A 17,680-nucleotide genomic window follows, 5' to 3' on the forward strand; every position below is an offset into this window, starting at 1 on the left:
GCAAAGAATAATTAAATGTGTGTGTATCTCCAGCCACAGGTTGGAAAGGAATCCTGAGTGGCTGGAAGTGAGTTCTGAAAGTTTAAATATGCACCTTACAGATGACTGCTCTTGCAGCCCTCTGGCGACTCAAACATTTGTTTAATCCCGGTTCATTGCAGGAGGTAAATTTTAATGTCCAGTTTACCTTTGCAAATAACATCAGTAATAAAGCAAATCTTCTATATGGTCTTTTAAAAGCAAAAGACCATTGCTGTTGTGCGTGTTGTCAACATCATACCACTAAATCAGTGAATCGTTTGGGTGAAAAAGACCTTTAAGATCATTGAGTCCAACCATGACACATGCGTGGTGTCTGCCAACCTACTGCAGATATTGGCTTTATAGTGATATAGATGTGACCGTGTGTGGCTGTTGGCAGTGACAATACTTGCTCTGTCACCATTACCACAAACAACACTGCCTGTGTCTTAGTGCGTGGTTGAAACCAGTGATGTTTTAAGTTTAAGGAGAACGGAGAGTGGTGTTTGAGGTCCCTGGTATATGTAATAGGTAATGACCTACTGGAGAGCAGTGTAGGGGAAAGGAACCTGGGGGTCCTGGTGGACAGCAGGATGACCATGAGCCAGCACTGTGCCCTTGTGGCCAAGAAGGCCAATGCCATCCTGGGGTGTATCAGGAGGGGGGTGGTTGTAGGGCAGAGAGGTTCTCCTCCCCCTCTACTCTGCCCTGGTGAGACCGCATCTGGAATATTGTGTCCAGTTCTGGGCCCTCAGTTCAAGAAGGACAGGGAGAGAGTCCAGTGTAGGGCTACAAAGATGATCAAGGGAGTGGAGCATCTCCCTTCTGAGGAGCGGCTGAGGGAGCTGGGGCTCTTTAGTTTGCAGAAGAGGAGACTGAGGGGAGACCTCATTCATGTTTATAAATATTTAAAGGGTGAGTGTCATGAGGATGGAGCCAGGCTCTTCTCGGTGACAAACAATGATAGGACAAGGGGTAATGGGCACAAACTGGAACACAGGAGGTTCCACTTCAATTGGAGAAGAAACTTCTTCTCAGTGAGGGTGACAGAGCCCTGGCCCAGGCTGCCCAGAGAGGTTGTGGAGTCTCCTTCTCTGGAGACATTCAAAACCCGCCTGGACGCCTTCCTGTGTAACCTCATCTGGGTGTTCCTGCTCCGGCAGGGGGATTGGACTGGATGAGCTTTTGAGGTCCCTTCCAATTCCTAATGTTCTGGGATTCTGTGATTCTGTGGTACATAAAATGTGTTTGCAAACTGGGAAAAGTCCAGTGCAGGAGCAGGGAGGTGTTAAGGGATTGGAGCAAGAAGAAACCAGGGGAACTGGGCTTGTTCAGCCTGGGGAGGAGGAGGAGGATGGGGAGGAAACATCTAATAGCAGTCTTCCACCTGAGGAGATATTATAGGGAGGACAGAGTCACGCTCTTCTTGGAGGTGTACTCACAACACAGTACACCTGTAATCTTTGTGCTCTTTGGCTGTTAAATGCTTTTTGAATTTTCTTTCTCTGGTTTCTCAGGTGCAGAACATCTCCACATCTGAAGAGTCGTATTCTAACAAATGGCATTTTGCATTCATCATTTCTTTTTCAGGCACTTGGCACTCTCTTGAAAACTCACGTGTGCTTTAACACAGAAGACCTGTTATCTGAAAGACTGTCAGATGGATGTTGGAAGTCAAGTGGGGCATAAATTGTATTAAAATTTCAATTTATCAGGCCTTTTTATGATACTTCACTCCACCAGATCACGCTGTTGGTCAGTACTTCTGTGGACTGAAGAAGACCAGTTCAGTATTTAGTCTCTAGAGCATCCCTACTTAACACTGGTTTCATCCTGTAACTGCTTCAAGACATTTGTTCCCATGAGCCAGAGTTCTCTAAAATCGTGTGCTAATGTTGAACCAAATTTGAGCAACATATAGACACATGGTCTCAAGAGAGCCAGCCACAGTAAAAAGAAATCAAATCAAGTGGCTTAACTCAGCAGCAGTTTGAGATGACGTCCCTGTCATGTCAACCAAACATAAAAGGCCATAAATAGAGAACTTGCAACTTAAAATCTTCTGCAAAAGTGAAGTGGAGAGAGAAAGTCCACCAGCACACGTGGAAGATTTCTGTCTTCAGGTTCTTCCTCTTCGCTACTGGACAGCATCTCTGTAAGTAGTGCTTTCTTTTCATGTATATACTGTCTTTATACAGACACAGGTGGCATTAAGCAGTGCTCTGCTAGTGCAGTGAGGATTTTTAAAGCTTCACAGTAGTGATTACTGCTGAAATTCATTCATAAGGATCACCTGCAAATTCCACTTGCAAAGCAATGCCCTTGTAAATACACCTGATGTTCAGAGTGCTCTATAAAGAAAATTATTATCCATTCCTCTTGTCAGTAATTGTTTGATACACAGAGTGTGAATACAGTTATGTAGGTATGTGGAATCCTGTTGGTTTCTGTGTGATCAAACTAAAATATTTTACTTCTTTCCACAGAGAATGAGAAACTCTGAGATTTGTAGGAAGGAGCCCATAGGGGTCAAAGTGATGTGTCATTCCCCTAAAAAGGAAGAAAAAAACCCAACTGTAAAAAAGGCAGGTCATGAGAATCAAGGTGAGCCAAAAAGCCTCTTTTTTTTGCTGCTTTGCTTTGTAAAGCAGAAGCAGATGATGTGAAGTAAGCCAAAACACAGCAGTACCTCTAATAAACTTGCTGCATTCCACTTGCTGAAGGGGAGAGGAGCGAAAAATAACAGGCGTTCAGGAAGAGAGAAAATGAAAAATAGATGGATTCTTGACTGCAGTTTGCTCCTGCTGCAGTCAGAGGTAGATTGTAGCATCAGTAGTGAAGTGACAGCCAATACTCTCGATTTTGGCATCATAACCAAGTGCAAACTTGGGAGTTGTTTAAACTGCGTGGTTTTTTCTCTCTTGTTTCTGAAGACAGTGTAACTGCTATTGCCTTCGGTACCCAAATCCACCATGGACACTGCTTTGAAAGGGGAGTGTCTCTTAGATCCCGGTTCTTGTGCTTCTCAGTCCTACTCAGTCCTTACAGCCCCATCAGGAACCGTGTTGAAGCTGTTTAAAGAGTTTTCATGGAGTCCTTAAGATGCATCGTATTCATTGCTACGTTTGTAATGATAATAGTTTATGAACAAAATGAAATCTCTATTTCTTTTTAACATGTATTTCCTTCCTTTCTAGCTAGAAAAGCTGTTTTCCACATCTCATTTGACAGAAACAAATGGACGAGCTGTATCGCCACTTCTTCAAGGTCTTCAGAAGACTGAAAAGCTTTTCTTGAGCAGAGCACATGGTGGAGGTGAATGGAGAGATACAGACAGATCAGATGTTCTTCTCTTGGACAGTTCACACCTACCAGGTCTGAAGATGCAAGAACCAAGGCATAGCTTAGAGTAGCCCTAAAGCTTCTCTAAGTTGTGCTTGGAAAGCAATTGCCTCTACGTGGCTGTTGGAGTGGAAGGGATCATTTGGGTGTATTTAAAGCATGTTCAGTTTACACCATCCTTTCTGTAATTACCCTAGGCATGCTGCTGTCACAACCAATGAGCTGGCTTGTTCAGTATCATTCTTGCTTTAATAAAATTTCAGAACGTAACCTTCATATGTCTTTTTAATTACGTCTGAGTAAACTGCAGATGTGTTAGCGTGATGATACGGTTCATAAAGTATAAGACTAATTGACTGAGATCTGAGATTCACAGTTGGTTTTCTATTATTAATCAGACACACAGTATTATTTGCACTTCTGTTGTCTTAGAAGCTCTGTCTTGGATTTACACTACACTGTGCTAGGTGCTCTACAGAGCCTACTTACACTCCTTACTGCTCTGTATATGGCTGTGGTGCACAGGGATAAATACTGATACCACAATATTGCCATAACAGTATTCCTGTGAGCTGTTACTGTAAACAAATGAGTGTTTTGCTGACCTACAGCAGTTGGATACCCTACGATGCAATGAAGAAAAGGTTTTAATATAGACTTTCATAATTAAAATGAATGAAACTGTACAAGGAGGCATGTGCCAGAAGTTCACAAAGAAAACCCTTTCTCAAGAAGTTTATCACCTCATGTAGCCGCTCTTTTTCCAGCTGAAGGTGAAAATCAGAGGAGGAGTGGTTGATATATGAAACAGTGATGCTGCCATTCAGACAGACCTCGAGAGGCTGGAGAAATGGGCTGACAGGAACCTGACAAAGCTCTCTTCCAACCTTAACAATTCTGCAAGTGATTCTGTTTTCCAGCTGTAAAGTGGGCTGGCGTTTGCTTTGGGCAGAAACAAGCGATGGAAGGCTGTTTCAAACTTATTTAAATGAAGGTAGTGTCTGATCTTATAAAGGTTTAGCACACAGAGGTAAGTAACGTGCATAGATTTATCTGTGGGCTCACACAGAGACAAGTTCTAGATGTGCTGTCAGTGCAGAGACTCTGCATACTTCAACAAGGAGGAAAATGTCACCAGCTTAACGAGGGAAAAAGTCTCCATGTACTTGCCCATAAGACCGTGGTAGAAGTCACTCAATACCGAGCTGACTTTCATGAGAGCTCTGTACTGAGTGACTTTTGCCATCAACTTCCTTATGTGAGTACTTGTGGTGGCAATGAAGTGTTTAAGTGATGTAGGAGAGTAAGTCCATTTAATTTTCAACAGGGCTTTGAGTCTTTGAATCCCTTCTGAAAGCAGGGTGCATCTTCTAAGCTTGAGTGCTTTTGAAAACCCATGAAGAGTGATCAGTCCTCTGAACTTTACCATGAAACTGCTTAATGCGTTTTATACTCTGCCGTTGGCCATTTTATTGACGTGTTCTGCACACACCAGATTTTTCAGCAACAGATGAGAAAAAAATTACTAAGTCCCCATTTGGATTTCCTGTACACAGAAAATCTGCAATTTTAAATACATGATGGCTAAATTTTAGCCCACGTGTGTTTTTGGATGTTTGTATTTGAACATTTCTTTTGAGTTGACTTGCATATTTTAACATCTTGCATATTCAGGTGCTTATGCCCTCCAACGCAAATGTTTAGACAGCTTAACCATTTTGGTGTGGTGGTTGAGCACTGTTTGTTACTGAATTTAGGTGTCTTGAGATGCTGGCAAAGCACCCCGCTGTGAAGTCTCGCAGACCCCTGAACCTACGTTGCCATGTTTTTATGGGTAACAGTGAAGCAATAAGTATTTAAGAAGTGGAGATAGTCCTACATGAGTCGGTGTTGCAACTCCTGTCCCAAGGAGAGCTCAGCCACGTACACCAACCTGAGCTTTGTTACCTCTAAGACTGGTGCAGTTTGGAGATGTGGAGAGCTGAGATCCTCTGTTTGGAGATGCTACAAAGCAGCCACTGAGCTGCCACTGCCACGTGTTTTCTCTTGGTTGTGCCTTGCCAAAAAAAAAGGCAGAATTGAGGGCTCAAATATTTTACTGGCAGGGGGAGACTCTTTTATATCTGTCCTTGTTGGCTGTGTCTTTGTCCCTCACACAGCATTGCCTGTGTCACCTCCCATGTCAAGGTGCCCTCATGGAGTAGGACATCCAGGGACCACACTAGGTCAAGGAGATGAGGGTCCCAGACCCAAGGACTGAAGAGGAGTGTATGCCTGTAACGTAGAGATGAAGGTACCCCTACTTCACACTCCTACCAGCTTCTGGGCCAGACAGGGCTCCTTAGCCCTTTCTCTTCCTGTCAGGAGCATGTCACTTCTTTCCTCCTTCCTTCTCCCTCCTGCCATCGGGATCTAACCCAACGTTTCTTTCTGTGGCTCTGCTAACTGTGTGGGATGGTGCTAACTGTGCTCACCTCCTGCTGCAGACACGGCAGTGCCAGGAGTCCAGCAAAGTCAAAGCACGTTGAGCCTGTGCCAGAGGAGATGGGGATGTCCCAGGTACTACCTGTGCTACGGTGGGTGTTAGCCCTGGTCCTCTCAGTCCTTCCTCCTGCCTTAGAGATCTCACCTAGGATTTGGTCCAGGTCAGATCAAAGCATGGCACTGAAGGACCATGTACCCTCGTTCATTTAGACTGGCAGTGCTCTCACCTCTTGGCAGCACTCACCTAAGGTGGCAATGGTATCAAAGCAACCGACTTTGTTGGCCATTTTCTGTAAACTCTCTACAAGAGAGTCTGCAGTTTGTACCCCTTCACCGCGGGCAGCTGCCTGTTTTACCGGGTCTGAGGCTGCTCATGGCCATGGGTGATCACGGCCTGGGAGCCTCCTGCCCATTCTGTGACAATGAAACAAAGCTGCACAGGCTTTCAGGACTCAAACCACCTCCAGGAGCTGGCCCTGGCACTGTGACCTGCTGTGTGATAGGATAACAAAGCATTTGCTTCTTGCTTTATGAATAATCGAGGTTTGGGATTGTGTCAGGCCGTGGCTGTGCGCTAACCTGGCTGTGCCTTCCTCCCGCAGGGAACGATCTCTTCCTGGTGGCAGTGCATGAGCTGGGGCATGCGCTGGGACTGGAGCACTCCAACGACCCCAGTGCTATCATGGCGCCTTTCTACCAGTACATGGAAACGCACAACTTCAAACTGCCTCAGGACGACCTCCAGGGGATTCAGAAAATCTATGGTGAGCAGCGCTGTCCACTCAGCTCTTTACACTGAGCTCGAATCTAGACGGTATTTTACAGTGTGAATCGGTGAATTTTGAACTTCTGCTAATAGAGTTTGTGCCAAAACCCATAAACCTCTAAAGCAGTACGGCAAGGCTTTAGAGGTCTGAACTGGATGTCAATTGTTTGAGTCTGATTTCTGTATTTTTTTATTGTGACTGGAATGAGATTCATTGGTTCAAATGTTGATGCCTAAAGAACAGCTCGTTTCGCTGTCTCATGTCTGGGCAATGGGAAAAAGCAGGCGTTTGCAGAGTGCGGTTCATCCTCTCTGTAAGGCAGATATCCAAGTAAGGTCCAACATTAAAATAAGGTGGCTTGAAGCACACCCAGGCGAAACTGGCTCTTCCCATTAGTGCAGCTGAAGATTTCTCTTTATCGCTCATTACCAGCATGAAGTTGCATGGCAGTTGTCCTATGGTATCATTTAATTATGCGTACTTCAACGTAATATGTGTTGAAATGCTCGGCATAACAGAGACTCTGGATGGTTTTGAAATAAAGTGCTGGCTAGTAAGTATTAAACTTTAAATAATGTACCTAAGTTTTCATTTTTGAAAGCTGCTGAAGTATCACGATGCTGTTTCTATTTTGAAATGTTGATTTAGTTCCTGTGAGCTTTGACTAATGAGAAAGAAGAAAATCCTAATTTATCACTGACAGTTCAAACTGCAATCAAGAAGAAATTACTGGTTTCTCTGTTTCCAGATACCTTTTTGGAAAGGGAGCAGATAAGGAATTGCCAGCCGTGCTTCTTCACATTTGTGGTTCAAGCTGAAATCGGCTGTGGCTGAGCTGGGGACCAGCGCTCCCCCAGCACAGCTTGGGCAGGGACCCAGTGCCCAGGGCTGAGCTGAAATGGGGCTCCTGGGCCCATGGGTGGGAGCAGAGGCACTGGGTGATGCTGGGCAGGGCCATTAACCCCTATTTGTGTCCTCAGGGCCCTGGAGATTTGTGAAGCAGTAGGAATGAGTTACTACCTGGTGCAGGGGGCAATTAGAAATGAGTTTGTTGACTGCCGTGGAGTCACGCAGGGTTCGTCTCTGAGGCCTTTGAACTGGGGTGGGTTGGGAATGGTGCTGGTGGTGTAGAGATAACTGATGCTGTGGGACAAGGAGCAGCTTCTGCAGTCGGAGCTTTGATTCCTCATTGATTTCATCCCTTAGCACAGAGTTACGGTCCAAAATTTAAAGTTTAGTTTAAAAACAGGTTTACTCTTGCGGTTCACAAAGAAAAGATGGAAAATGCAGGTTATGTTCCTCCCTGGAACTGGAGATACGAGAACATATCCTTTCATCTGAGCTCCTTAAACTGAGAAGGGGCTGCTGAAATATCCTCCTTGGAGCTTGAGCAGCACCACTCAACTCATGTGCTCTATTTCCACAGTGCCCATCTGCTCTGTTGTGCCTTGGGAGTGCCAAAAGCCCATCTACCAGAGCACCTGTCCAAAAATCAAAACCTCCTGCTTTCTTGCTGCTTTGACATTCCCTCCCGTGTGGCAGCATGTACTGAATACGTATTATTTAGGAACCTGCTGTGCAAAATAAGTCATACAGCCAGAGCCACTGCCTTGCCTGTAGCATCCTTAAAAAAACAGATTCAATTAAAACTTTCCCTCTTTCATTCCACTGAAGTTGCTGGAAGAAAGAACAGAGGCTCTACTAAAGCTTAAGTGCATTTTGTCTCCTTTTGAGAATGATGTGTTTAACATATACTTTTATATTGTATCTGTGTTTATCCCTTAGGAAAGCAATATGTCTAAATCTGTCAGGTAATGGTTTGTTGAATTATTAAGTTATTTTCTGCTGGATTTCTTTCAAAACTCACCTAAAGAGACAGTAGGTGATGTGAACTCCTGTTTGTGCCTCGTGGTGGTTAGTAGAAGGTCAATGTTTAAAATGTTCTTTCCACTAAAAAGGGCCTGCAGCTCCATGTGTGTGACAGAGTAGGCTGTAAGACAACTCAGCAGTGTTTCCATCTTCTGGTAGGTGCTTCTTGTAGCATATTCCTTGACCAGACGGGGGAAATATCATGACTTCTTTGCATGTCTTTTTCAGAAGGATACCTCCCGCTGTACTTTTGTGCCCATGTCACAGGTTACATGCCCAGGAAGGAATTAAAATGGAAATAATCCCATTTTGTAGGAAATAACACCATTATGTGTGGATATCCTGTTACATTAACTTCCTCTCATGGATCTGGGTCACCCCCAAATCTCACTGAGGGCACGTTAACCTCACACACTGTCAACCTTTTCTGCAGCCCAAGAGAAGAGCTCCCAGTCAGTGTTCGTGCTGCATCCCCTGAGCACTGAGGTCGGGGGTGTTCATGACACCACAGCAGCCCCTGGCCGAGGAGTAGACAGCGCCAGCTCTGACACCCAGGAGCAGGGACTCAGCAGGGCACGGTGTCCTTGAGCAAAGAGCACCTTCTGCTGGCCTCATTACTGCTGTGCAGCAGCCACTGCTTTCAGAACCTCCCTGAAGCTTGCCCAGTGGTGGCCCATAGAGCAATCGCAGATCCTTGTAAGCTACGTGTGTGTGTGAGATGGTGTGAGATGTTTTGGGCCCCTCAGTTCAAGAAGGACAGGAACTGCTTGAAAGAGTCCAGCAGGGCCACAAAGATGCTGGAGGGAGTGGAGCATCTCCTGCTGAGGAGCGGCTGAGGGAGCTGGGGCTCTTGAGCTTGGAGCAGAGGAGACTGAGGGGTGCCCTCATTCCTGGGGATCCATTTGGAAAGGGCAGTGTCAGGAGGAAGGAGCCAGGCTCTGCTCTGGGATGGCCAATGCCAGGACAAGGGGCAATGGTCCCAAGCTGGAGCACAGGAGGTTCAAGCTGAAGATGAGGCCAAAGTTTGTGAGTGTGAGGGTTATGGAGCATGGCCCAGGCTGCCCAGAGAGGTTGTGGAGTCTCCTTGTGTGGAGACACCCAAAGCCCTGGCCGTGTTCCTGTGTGACTGCTCTGGTGATCCTGCTGTGACAGGGGCTGCACTGGGGGAGCTTTCCAGGTCCCTTCCCACTCCTGACATTCTGTGATCTGTGAAACAGCAGATAGATGCAAAATGCTCCACATGGTGACACTGCACTGTGAGTGGGACTATCAGAGCAAGCATTGCTGGAAACATGAGGCGCAGGACTGTTTTCTGATACCAGACTCCACCTCTTGTGCTTCCACTGAGTCTCACCTGCTGTGTGCCAGGTCTGCATCCCCATTCCTCAACAAAACAGACAAGGAGGAACCTCCTGGTTCCCGGTGCTGTCCTTGGGTTGTAGCTGAGACCTGGAGGACTCTGCCACATCTCACACCCATGCCCACATCAGCCCCAGAGCTGCACACATTGGGTGTGAGAGGAGGAAGCCCACCTCTTTTGGGAGGTTTCTCACCTGATGAGAAACACTGCTCTGTGTTAAGACTGGGCTTGAAATACTTCTCTCATCCTGCAGATATCTCTGAGTATTAAAAAATGTTCTGTTTTGCAGTGGAGCAGATGTCAGGCTTCTTAAAGTTTTGCCAGAGGGGAACTGGGCTGCAAGCACCACAGCTGGAGCATCTTGCAGAGCCCCAAACTCTCATCATTTGCCTACCTAAGCTGGGAATTTTGGACCCAGCTTTGTTGCATCCAAAGCAGAGAAGCCACCCTCAAGGTGAATGGCTTTGTTACAGAGCCCAGGAGAGCATTCCCGTTGGATTAGAGCAAGGATTTCAGCCATGGACACTTCCAGGTGAATGCTCTATCACCTGGGTGGCAGTTGGTCATTCAGAGGAGAGCATCTATGCAAGAAGGGCTTGAGAAACCCTTCCTGCCACCCAGTTTTATCACAAGGGCCTCAGCCTCCCAACCTTTGGGTACCTGTGGGTGCTGGGGCTTGTTCTGCAGACTGTAGTGCGCTGTGGCGAGAGCACCCACCCTAACTGAAATATATATATATATTTATATATATACACACACATATATATATAATTCACTTTGCTGCTGGAGTCAAACCCCGGGAGTGCAGAGCGCTCTGTGGACAGGTTTACCAAGTGAGCAAGGGAAATGAGTCCTTCCTGAGCTCTGAGCTGTTGTGGATGGACCATCTCTCATCCCTGAGAGGGCTGTGGGCAGCTGGCTCATTTCACATGAACCAGGACCTCTCTCTCTGCTGCCCTGGCATCTGCAGAGCAGCCAGGGGGGTTTCTCTCACTCTCCCTGGCTCATTTGGATCACACATTTTGGTTTGAAACTGAGGAGCCTTTCCTGTGTGCCTGGGCAGCTGATACACGCAGGCACCTCAGCTTTTTCCAACCAGAAAACCCCTGTGTGCTGTTCAAAAGCGTAACTGCCTGTCTGTAGTCTGGATGATAATTTTATTCTTGGCATGAAAATTAAGAGAAAGACAGGCCTTTGTTTGCAGGTGGAGCTCTCCAGACCTGAAATGAAGGGTGTCCTCTGCGCTGGCAGGCTTGGAAAGCCGCCGAGCTGTGACAAATGCTGAGCCGTGAGAGATGCTGATCCTGCAGGCAGGTGCTGTGCAGTTGAGGGAACACTCTGTCAATAGCCAGGAGGACAGTACGCTTAGATTTTGTCCTCAACTATCGACACAGTGGCTCCTAAATGCCTCCTCTCTCTGTGTTATCTTCACAGGTCACCTTGGTATTCAGATGGTCTGCGACTGAGGAAGCATGAAGGGAGGAGGCTAAGTGCCAGTGGTGGAAGTCACACTCTGAAGGTGATCTGCTGTGACCCAAAAGCTTTCTGATATTCTTTGCCTTGGTTGTGACAGAGAGGAAGGAATCTTCTTCTCCACACAGTAAATAAAGTCCCAGCAAGTTGCTCTCCTCCAGAACAGAGATTTTCCAGCTCCAGGAGCTTTCTTCCCTGCTTCCCATGTGGAAGTGGCTGCAGGTTCAGCCCCAGGGTGCGTTTGGCTCCGGTGCTGGTATCAGTAACATCACACAATAACTAGGTGGCTGGCTTCAGGTCCAATTGCAGGCCCATGCAATAGCCTCTCTCACTTAATCTCTCTCCAGATGAGATTTGCTCTGACCGATTCTTGAATTGCTTGAAAACGCAGTGACAGAGGCTGTGGTTTGCCTGGGGTACTGCCTGATTAGTTTTATCAGTGATGGGTGTAATCAGCTCCTGTAATAAATCCCAAGGTGCCAGCATCTCTGTTTGCACGGTCACCTCTGCTGCTGCTAAACCTGTCACATCCTGCCTTTAGACATCTGTTTTGGAGGCAGGTTGCCGTGATGAGATTCTGGAAATAGTAATGACTGGCAAATTACGTAGGGGCTCTTCATTCTGCTTTCGTGCCAGGTTGTCCTCTGAAGCAGTTTAGGTCTTACAAAGTAGCATCTTTCTTCAGCAATGGAGAAAAAATGTTCTTCCGGGCTTCTGCTTTCCATCCCCCTAAGTGCAGACTAAATTCGGCCTTGCCTTGCGCTTGGACCCGAGGATTTCCATGGTGTGTGTGCTCCTCTGCTCTTTGCACGTGTGTAGCTCTAGGATGACCTTCCACCTTCTCTCTGTACCCACCCTCAGTGACAGAGCGAAGGCAGCAGTTCAAATGCAGTCTGTATAACCACAAGAGACAAGGCTTCAATGAGGATAAGTTAGAAGACCCAGAATGTGTAAAAACGTGAAGAGAAGCAAAAGATAGCAAGGAAAAAATCCGTGGCTTGCAGTGAAAGAGTGAGACGAATATTTTAAGGGAAATTACAAATTCCCCTGCAGTTCCCCTTAGACTGTAGCATTGGTTTTCACACCCTAACTTTTTTTCTGGTTTTGCTTTGGTTTTGTTCTTTTTTTAATTTGTTCTTTTTTTAATGCTCTACTAACCATTTCTATTCAAGGATTATTACCTTTCATTTCAGTTGGGAACGTGATTGGGGTGGCTCTTCCTTCCTTTTAGCTGCAGCCTCCTTGGGAAGACCTACAAAACCACTGGCTCTTCTTCAGTTCTTACTGCTGTTTTGGGACACCTTTCACGTGCGGACACATCTTGTTCTGCTCCCCATTTCTAGGGCACGAGCTCTGCATAAGGAGTATGTAAATTCCTTGCAAATTCATCCAGCTTTTTGCCTTTTAAAACCTACGAGGGAAACACAGAGAAACCAAACTTGTCCGCTTTGCTAAACGTTTGTCTTTTCATTTCTAGGTCCTCCCATTGAGCCCCTGGAGCCAACCAGGCCTTTACCGACTCTTCCTGTTCGCAGAATTCACTCCACTTCGGAAAGAAAACACGAGAGACAGCCGAGACCTCCCAGTCCTCCTCTGGGCGACAGGCCCTCTCCTCCCGGCACCAAACCGAACATCTGCGATGGCAACTTCAACACCGTGGCTCTCTTTAGAGGAGAAATGTTTGTTTTCAAGGTACTCAGGAATTGCTGCTTACCCAGGGGTCTCTCTTTAGTTTTACTGCTGGACAAGATTAATAGAAGTGTAAGGAAGCGAGAGTTGAAATGTCTGTGTAAATAGCTCTGTTCCTCTGAGGCTGCTGAGTGAGCGGTATTAGAAGGAAATGTCAGCAGATTGGTGCTGTAATGTTTGGAAATGGTGGAGAGGGATATGTTGAAGGTCATTACACGGACAAACCACAGCAGTTGCAGAAAAGGCCTGAACTGACAACAGTTGAAGGCTGGGACAGTATCTGGAAGTCTCACAGGCTCTATCTTATCCCTGAGCATCCACTACAGCTGTAACCAGTGATCTCCTGGCCAAAGGGATATTTAATAACTCCTTTGGGCCTTTGGACGTGGTGTGCTGCACATGGTTAGCAGTTAATTTTAAGGCCGAGTGTCTCCCCTGGGGTCAGATAGTCGAGCATCAGCTGTACCAGGGCAAGTGTGACACCTCAGTGACAAGAGAGGTCACTCACAAATGAGTTCATAACGTGTATAACTGTGGACTTGCTTCCCTGGCTCCTTTTCCCTCTCCTTCTTTCCACCCTTTTTCACAGCACCAGCACCCTTTCTCACCCTTTTGGCTGTCATCTTCCTCACGAAGGGCTTCCCTCACTGTAGGGCTGGGTTGGAGCTGTCATCTGGACCAGCACTTCTGTCTTTAATGGTTTTGGGGCCTAGGGATTAGTAACGCTTGGTGCTGGACACCCAGCCTGATTTGAGCACGAGATTAAAATACTGAGCCTGAAGACGCTTCTGGTTTTCTCAGGATCGCTGGTTCTGGCGTCTGCGCAACAACCGAGTGCAGGAAGGGTACCCCATGCAGATCGAGCAGTTCTGGAAAGGCCTCCCCGCAAAGATTGATGCGGCCTATGAGCGCTCTGATGGAAAATTCGTTTTCTTCAAAGGTACAGTACACTGCAGTACAACCATACCACAGCTGCCTCGCTTCACTGTCTTTTATGGCATGAAGGTGGTGGAAACGGGTGTGCTGCATCCTTGTCCTTTTCCAGGGGGACACTTCAAGCAACCGCTAATGCTTAAAATATAGTTTAGTATATAAATTATACACCAAATTCACTTAAAATTATACACTGAATACCTTTAAAATTATAGTTTAGTTTTTATGTCTGCAGTTTCCATCCCTCAGCTCAATAACCTGTATTAAAACTTGAGAAGGTTCAGAGAAAGGCAACAGAAATGGTTGAAAATTATGGGCTGACCTCCTCCAAGGAACTCCTCAGCCTGAGTGAGGGATGGCAAAGGGTGTGAGAGCAGTATTTGAAGTTGTGACAGGCCTAGGGAAGGTGAATGGGAAAAGGGTGTTTAAGGGTGTTTAACACCTCCTCTGGAACAAGCGCTGAGGAGCAGCACATAATGAAATTGGGAGGTTCAGAATTTTGCTGAAGCGAACAGCTCTGCAGCAGGCACATCTGCACCAGAGCAGGAAATCGTAGCAGAAAGAGGCTTTTCCCAAGCTTCCCTGAGCCAGGGAAAAGCCAAGGCACCACTGAGGGAGGGCAGCTCGTTGGAGGGCGTGGGTGCAGCCAGCACTGACTCCCAAAAAATAAAGCCTTAGGGAGAACCCATGACCGGGGCCGACAAACAGGGTGCGGCGTGGCAGCCAAGGCGCGGTGGTTTGCACAGGCAGGGTGTGCAGGTAGGGTGTGCAGGCAGGAGGTGCAGGCAGGAGGTGCAGTTAGGGTGTGCAGGCTGGGTGTGCAGGGTGGGTGTGCAGGCAGGAGGTGCAGGCTGGTTTGTGCACTCAGGAGGTGCAGGCTGGGTGTGCAGGCAGGATGCTGGAGCTCTGTCAGAAGTACCAGGGAATCACAGTGTCCACGCAGCAGAAACCCAAGGGCTCTCCAAGGTCTACACCTCCAATGAGTGATGCAGCCTCCCAGGTGGAGCTCTTCCATCTGCCACCTCAATTTTGGGTGGTGGGGTGTGCCCCTCTTTCACACCAGTATCAGACACCAGTGGTGAGCTCATCTGTGGGAGGGGTGGAGGAAATGCTTCGCTTGGTGACAGAGCTCCATGAAGAGGTGAGCAGGTTGGTACTATCAGGGAGCGTGAGGTTGACACTGGGACAACACCTCCTCCCTGCCTCAGTCCCAGCAGGCAGCATGACTCATGCAGCAGAGGACTCCCTGTCCTCTCTCTGCTCTGCTGAACAGAGAAATTCAAGAGACAAGGGGAAGTGGCAGCAAGTTCCTGCCCAGCAGCAAATGTCTCCCCTGAGACAGCCTCAACCTCCCAGTTTCCCTCATATAACAGACGCAAAGCTCTGCAAGTGGAAGCAAACCTTAATGAGGACGATGGTCCTCATGGCTTAGAACCATTCCCAAGGTGAAGACAACTTAAAAATGGCTTCCATAAAGAGGAAAAGATGGGTCATTGTCAGGGGGACTCCCTTCTGAAGAGAACAGAAGGCCCAATATGCAGACCAGACCCATTTCGCAGGGAAGTCTATGGCCTACCTGGGGCCTGGGTTAAAGCTGTAAATAGAAAACATCCTCCTCTGGTCAGGCCCAGGGATCACTGTCCTGTACTGATTTTCCAAACAGGCAGTGATGATGTCTCAACAAGAAGTTTGAGAGCATTCAAGGAGGAGTTCAGGGCTTGGGACAAATGGTGAAGGGATCTGGAGCGTATGTAGTGTTCTCCTCTATCATTGCTATTACAGGGAATGATGAGGGAAGGGCCAGGAGATAAATACCTGGCTCCAAGCCTGCAGTGATGAGTAGAATTTGGTGCTTTGTATTTTGTTTTTTACCATGGATACACCACCAGGCCTGCTAGCAAATGATGGGGTAGGCCCATCTCCAAGGGACAAAGGGATGCTGTGTGCATTGCTGTGGTTGCACTTCAGTTGGGCTGCTGATCCCAACACTTTTGAAGGGAGCTCTCAATTCACTGTGGTTTCTAACCCATCAATGACCTTTGCATCTTTGCTGTCACTTGGATTACTGTCCCCCACGTCCTCCGAGGTGGCAGACCAAAGGACACTGCCCCTCACACATTGGCATGCCATCCCCAGGCTTATTTCTAGTGAGGTTTCATTCCCCCTCCTTCAAACCTAGTTTAAAGCTCTTTCAATGACCCTCGCTACCTTCTTGGCAAGCGTCCTTTTGCATTTCAATTGATTCAACTACTAACGAGGCAAATCTGTTTGTTGTTTGTGTCCCCGTTCATCTCTAGGAGATAAATACTGGGTTTTTAAAGAGGTGACAGCAGAGCCGGGCTACCCACACAGCCTGGTGGAGCTGGGGAGCTGCCTGCCCCGGGAAGGCATCGACACGGCTCTGCGCTGGGAGCCCGTGGGCAAAACCTACTTCTTCAAGGGCGACAGGTACTGGAGGTACAACGAGGACAAGAGGGCCACGGACCCGGGGTACCCAAAGCCCATCACCGTCTGGAGAGGAATCCCTCAGGCTCCGCAGGGAGCTTTTATCAGCAAAGAAGGCTGTATGTATCTGCAGTCGTTGCAGCTCTTAGAGCAGTAGCAGCTTGTCTGCCTTGGGAGCTGGGGTGTTGGATGCGGGGTGTTCTGAATATTGCTGCCACAATAGTCCCTACTCGAGTTTTCTGGGGCCCTGACTGTGAGAACTTACATTTTCCTCCTAGTTTCTCACCTGTAGTTCACACAGTCACTGTTAGAGGCTCTGACCTGCCTGATGTACTCTGAAGTTAACCATGCTCTGAGTAAGGGGTTGGATCTCCAGAGGCTCCTTCCAACCCATTTCTTTCTCTGATTTGAAGATCTCTTCCTCTTCCAGCTGGGGAAAGAACTAAAGGAAGGGGCTTGTGCTATTGAGGCCGTGTTTAAATTTGGGGCTGCAGGGTGAGACGAGGGCTGTAGGGCTGAGCCAGGCTGCATGAACAGGGACCTGAAGTAGTCTTGCAAACACAGTGTGGTTCTGCAGGTTATGTTGGTAACGGTGTGGTGAGAAACCCTCTCTGTTTTGTCTCCTAGTTTATACCTACTTTTACAAAGGGAAGGAGTACTGGAAGTTCGATAACCAGAGGCTGAGCGTGGAGCCGGGCTACCCCAGGTCAATCCTCAAGGACTGGATGGGCTGTAACCAGAAGGACGTTGAACGGAGCAAAGACAGGCGCCTCCCCCACGACGACGTGGATATTATGGTGACAATAAACGATGTGCCTAGCACTGTAAATGCAATCGCAGTTGTGATCCCTTGCATTTTGTCTCTGTGTATCCTTGTCTTGGTATACACAATCTTCCAGTTTAAAAACAAAGAGGTGCAGCAAAACGTTGTGTATTACAAAAGACCTGTCCAGGAGTGGGTATGACACAGCCCGCTGCACGTTGCAACTCATTGATCCGATGAGGACTATGGACAAAGAAAAAAAGTAAGAAATACAAATTAAAAAAAAAAAAAACCATTCAGAAGCCTACCAAACAAAACTACTTCAGTGACCTACGAGTTTTGGACAGCCTGGGACTGAAAGAAGCAGGAAAACTGGAAAAAAAAAAAACCCTACAGGCAGCCTTGCAGTGCGGAGCCTCTTTCCTTCTTACTGCCTCAGTCCGTGTCAGTCTCTCGTGTCATCCTCCACGGGCTCCCGCTGCTCCATCCGAGTCTTCAGGACAGGTTCCAACGGACCTGGGCAACGTCCTTCAG

The 17,680-nt window shown here is 47.4% G+C and overlaps 1 protein-coding gene across 1 annotated transcript in view; it reads left to right on the top strand.

Annotated features, from left to right (window-relative positions):
• The window catches only part of MMP24 (matrix metallopeptidase 24 (membrane-inserted)), a 28,329-nt gene extending 10,921 nt beyond the window's left edge, over positions 1-17,408 (top strand). The window contains exons 4-8 of the mRNA XM_010194094.1: positions 6,450-6,611; positions 12,794-13,008; positions 13,807-13,945; positions 16,236-16,502; positions 17,011-17,408. Coding sequence (XP_010192396.1) covers positions 6,450-6,611; positions 12,794-13,008; positions 13,807-13,945; positions 16,236-16,502; positions 17,011-17,348 — 1,121 coding nt within the window. The 3' untranslated portion in view covers positions 17,349-17,408. The remainder of the gene's footprint in view (positions 1-6,449; positions 6,612-12,793; positions 13,009-13,806; positions 13,946-16,235; positions 16,503-17,010) is intronic.
• The last annotated feature ends 272 nt before the right edge of the window (positions 17,409-17,680 follow it).

This window comes from Mesitornis unicolor, unplaced genomic scaffold (genome assembly GCF_000695765.1).
Source record: "Mesitornis unicolor isolate BGI_N332 unplaced genomic scaffold, ASM69576v1 scaffold20491, whole genome shotgun sequence".
NCBI lineage: Eukaryota > Metazoa > Chordata > Aves > Mesitornithiformes > Mesitornithidae > Mesitornis > Mesitornis unicolor.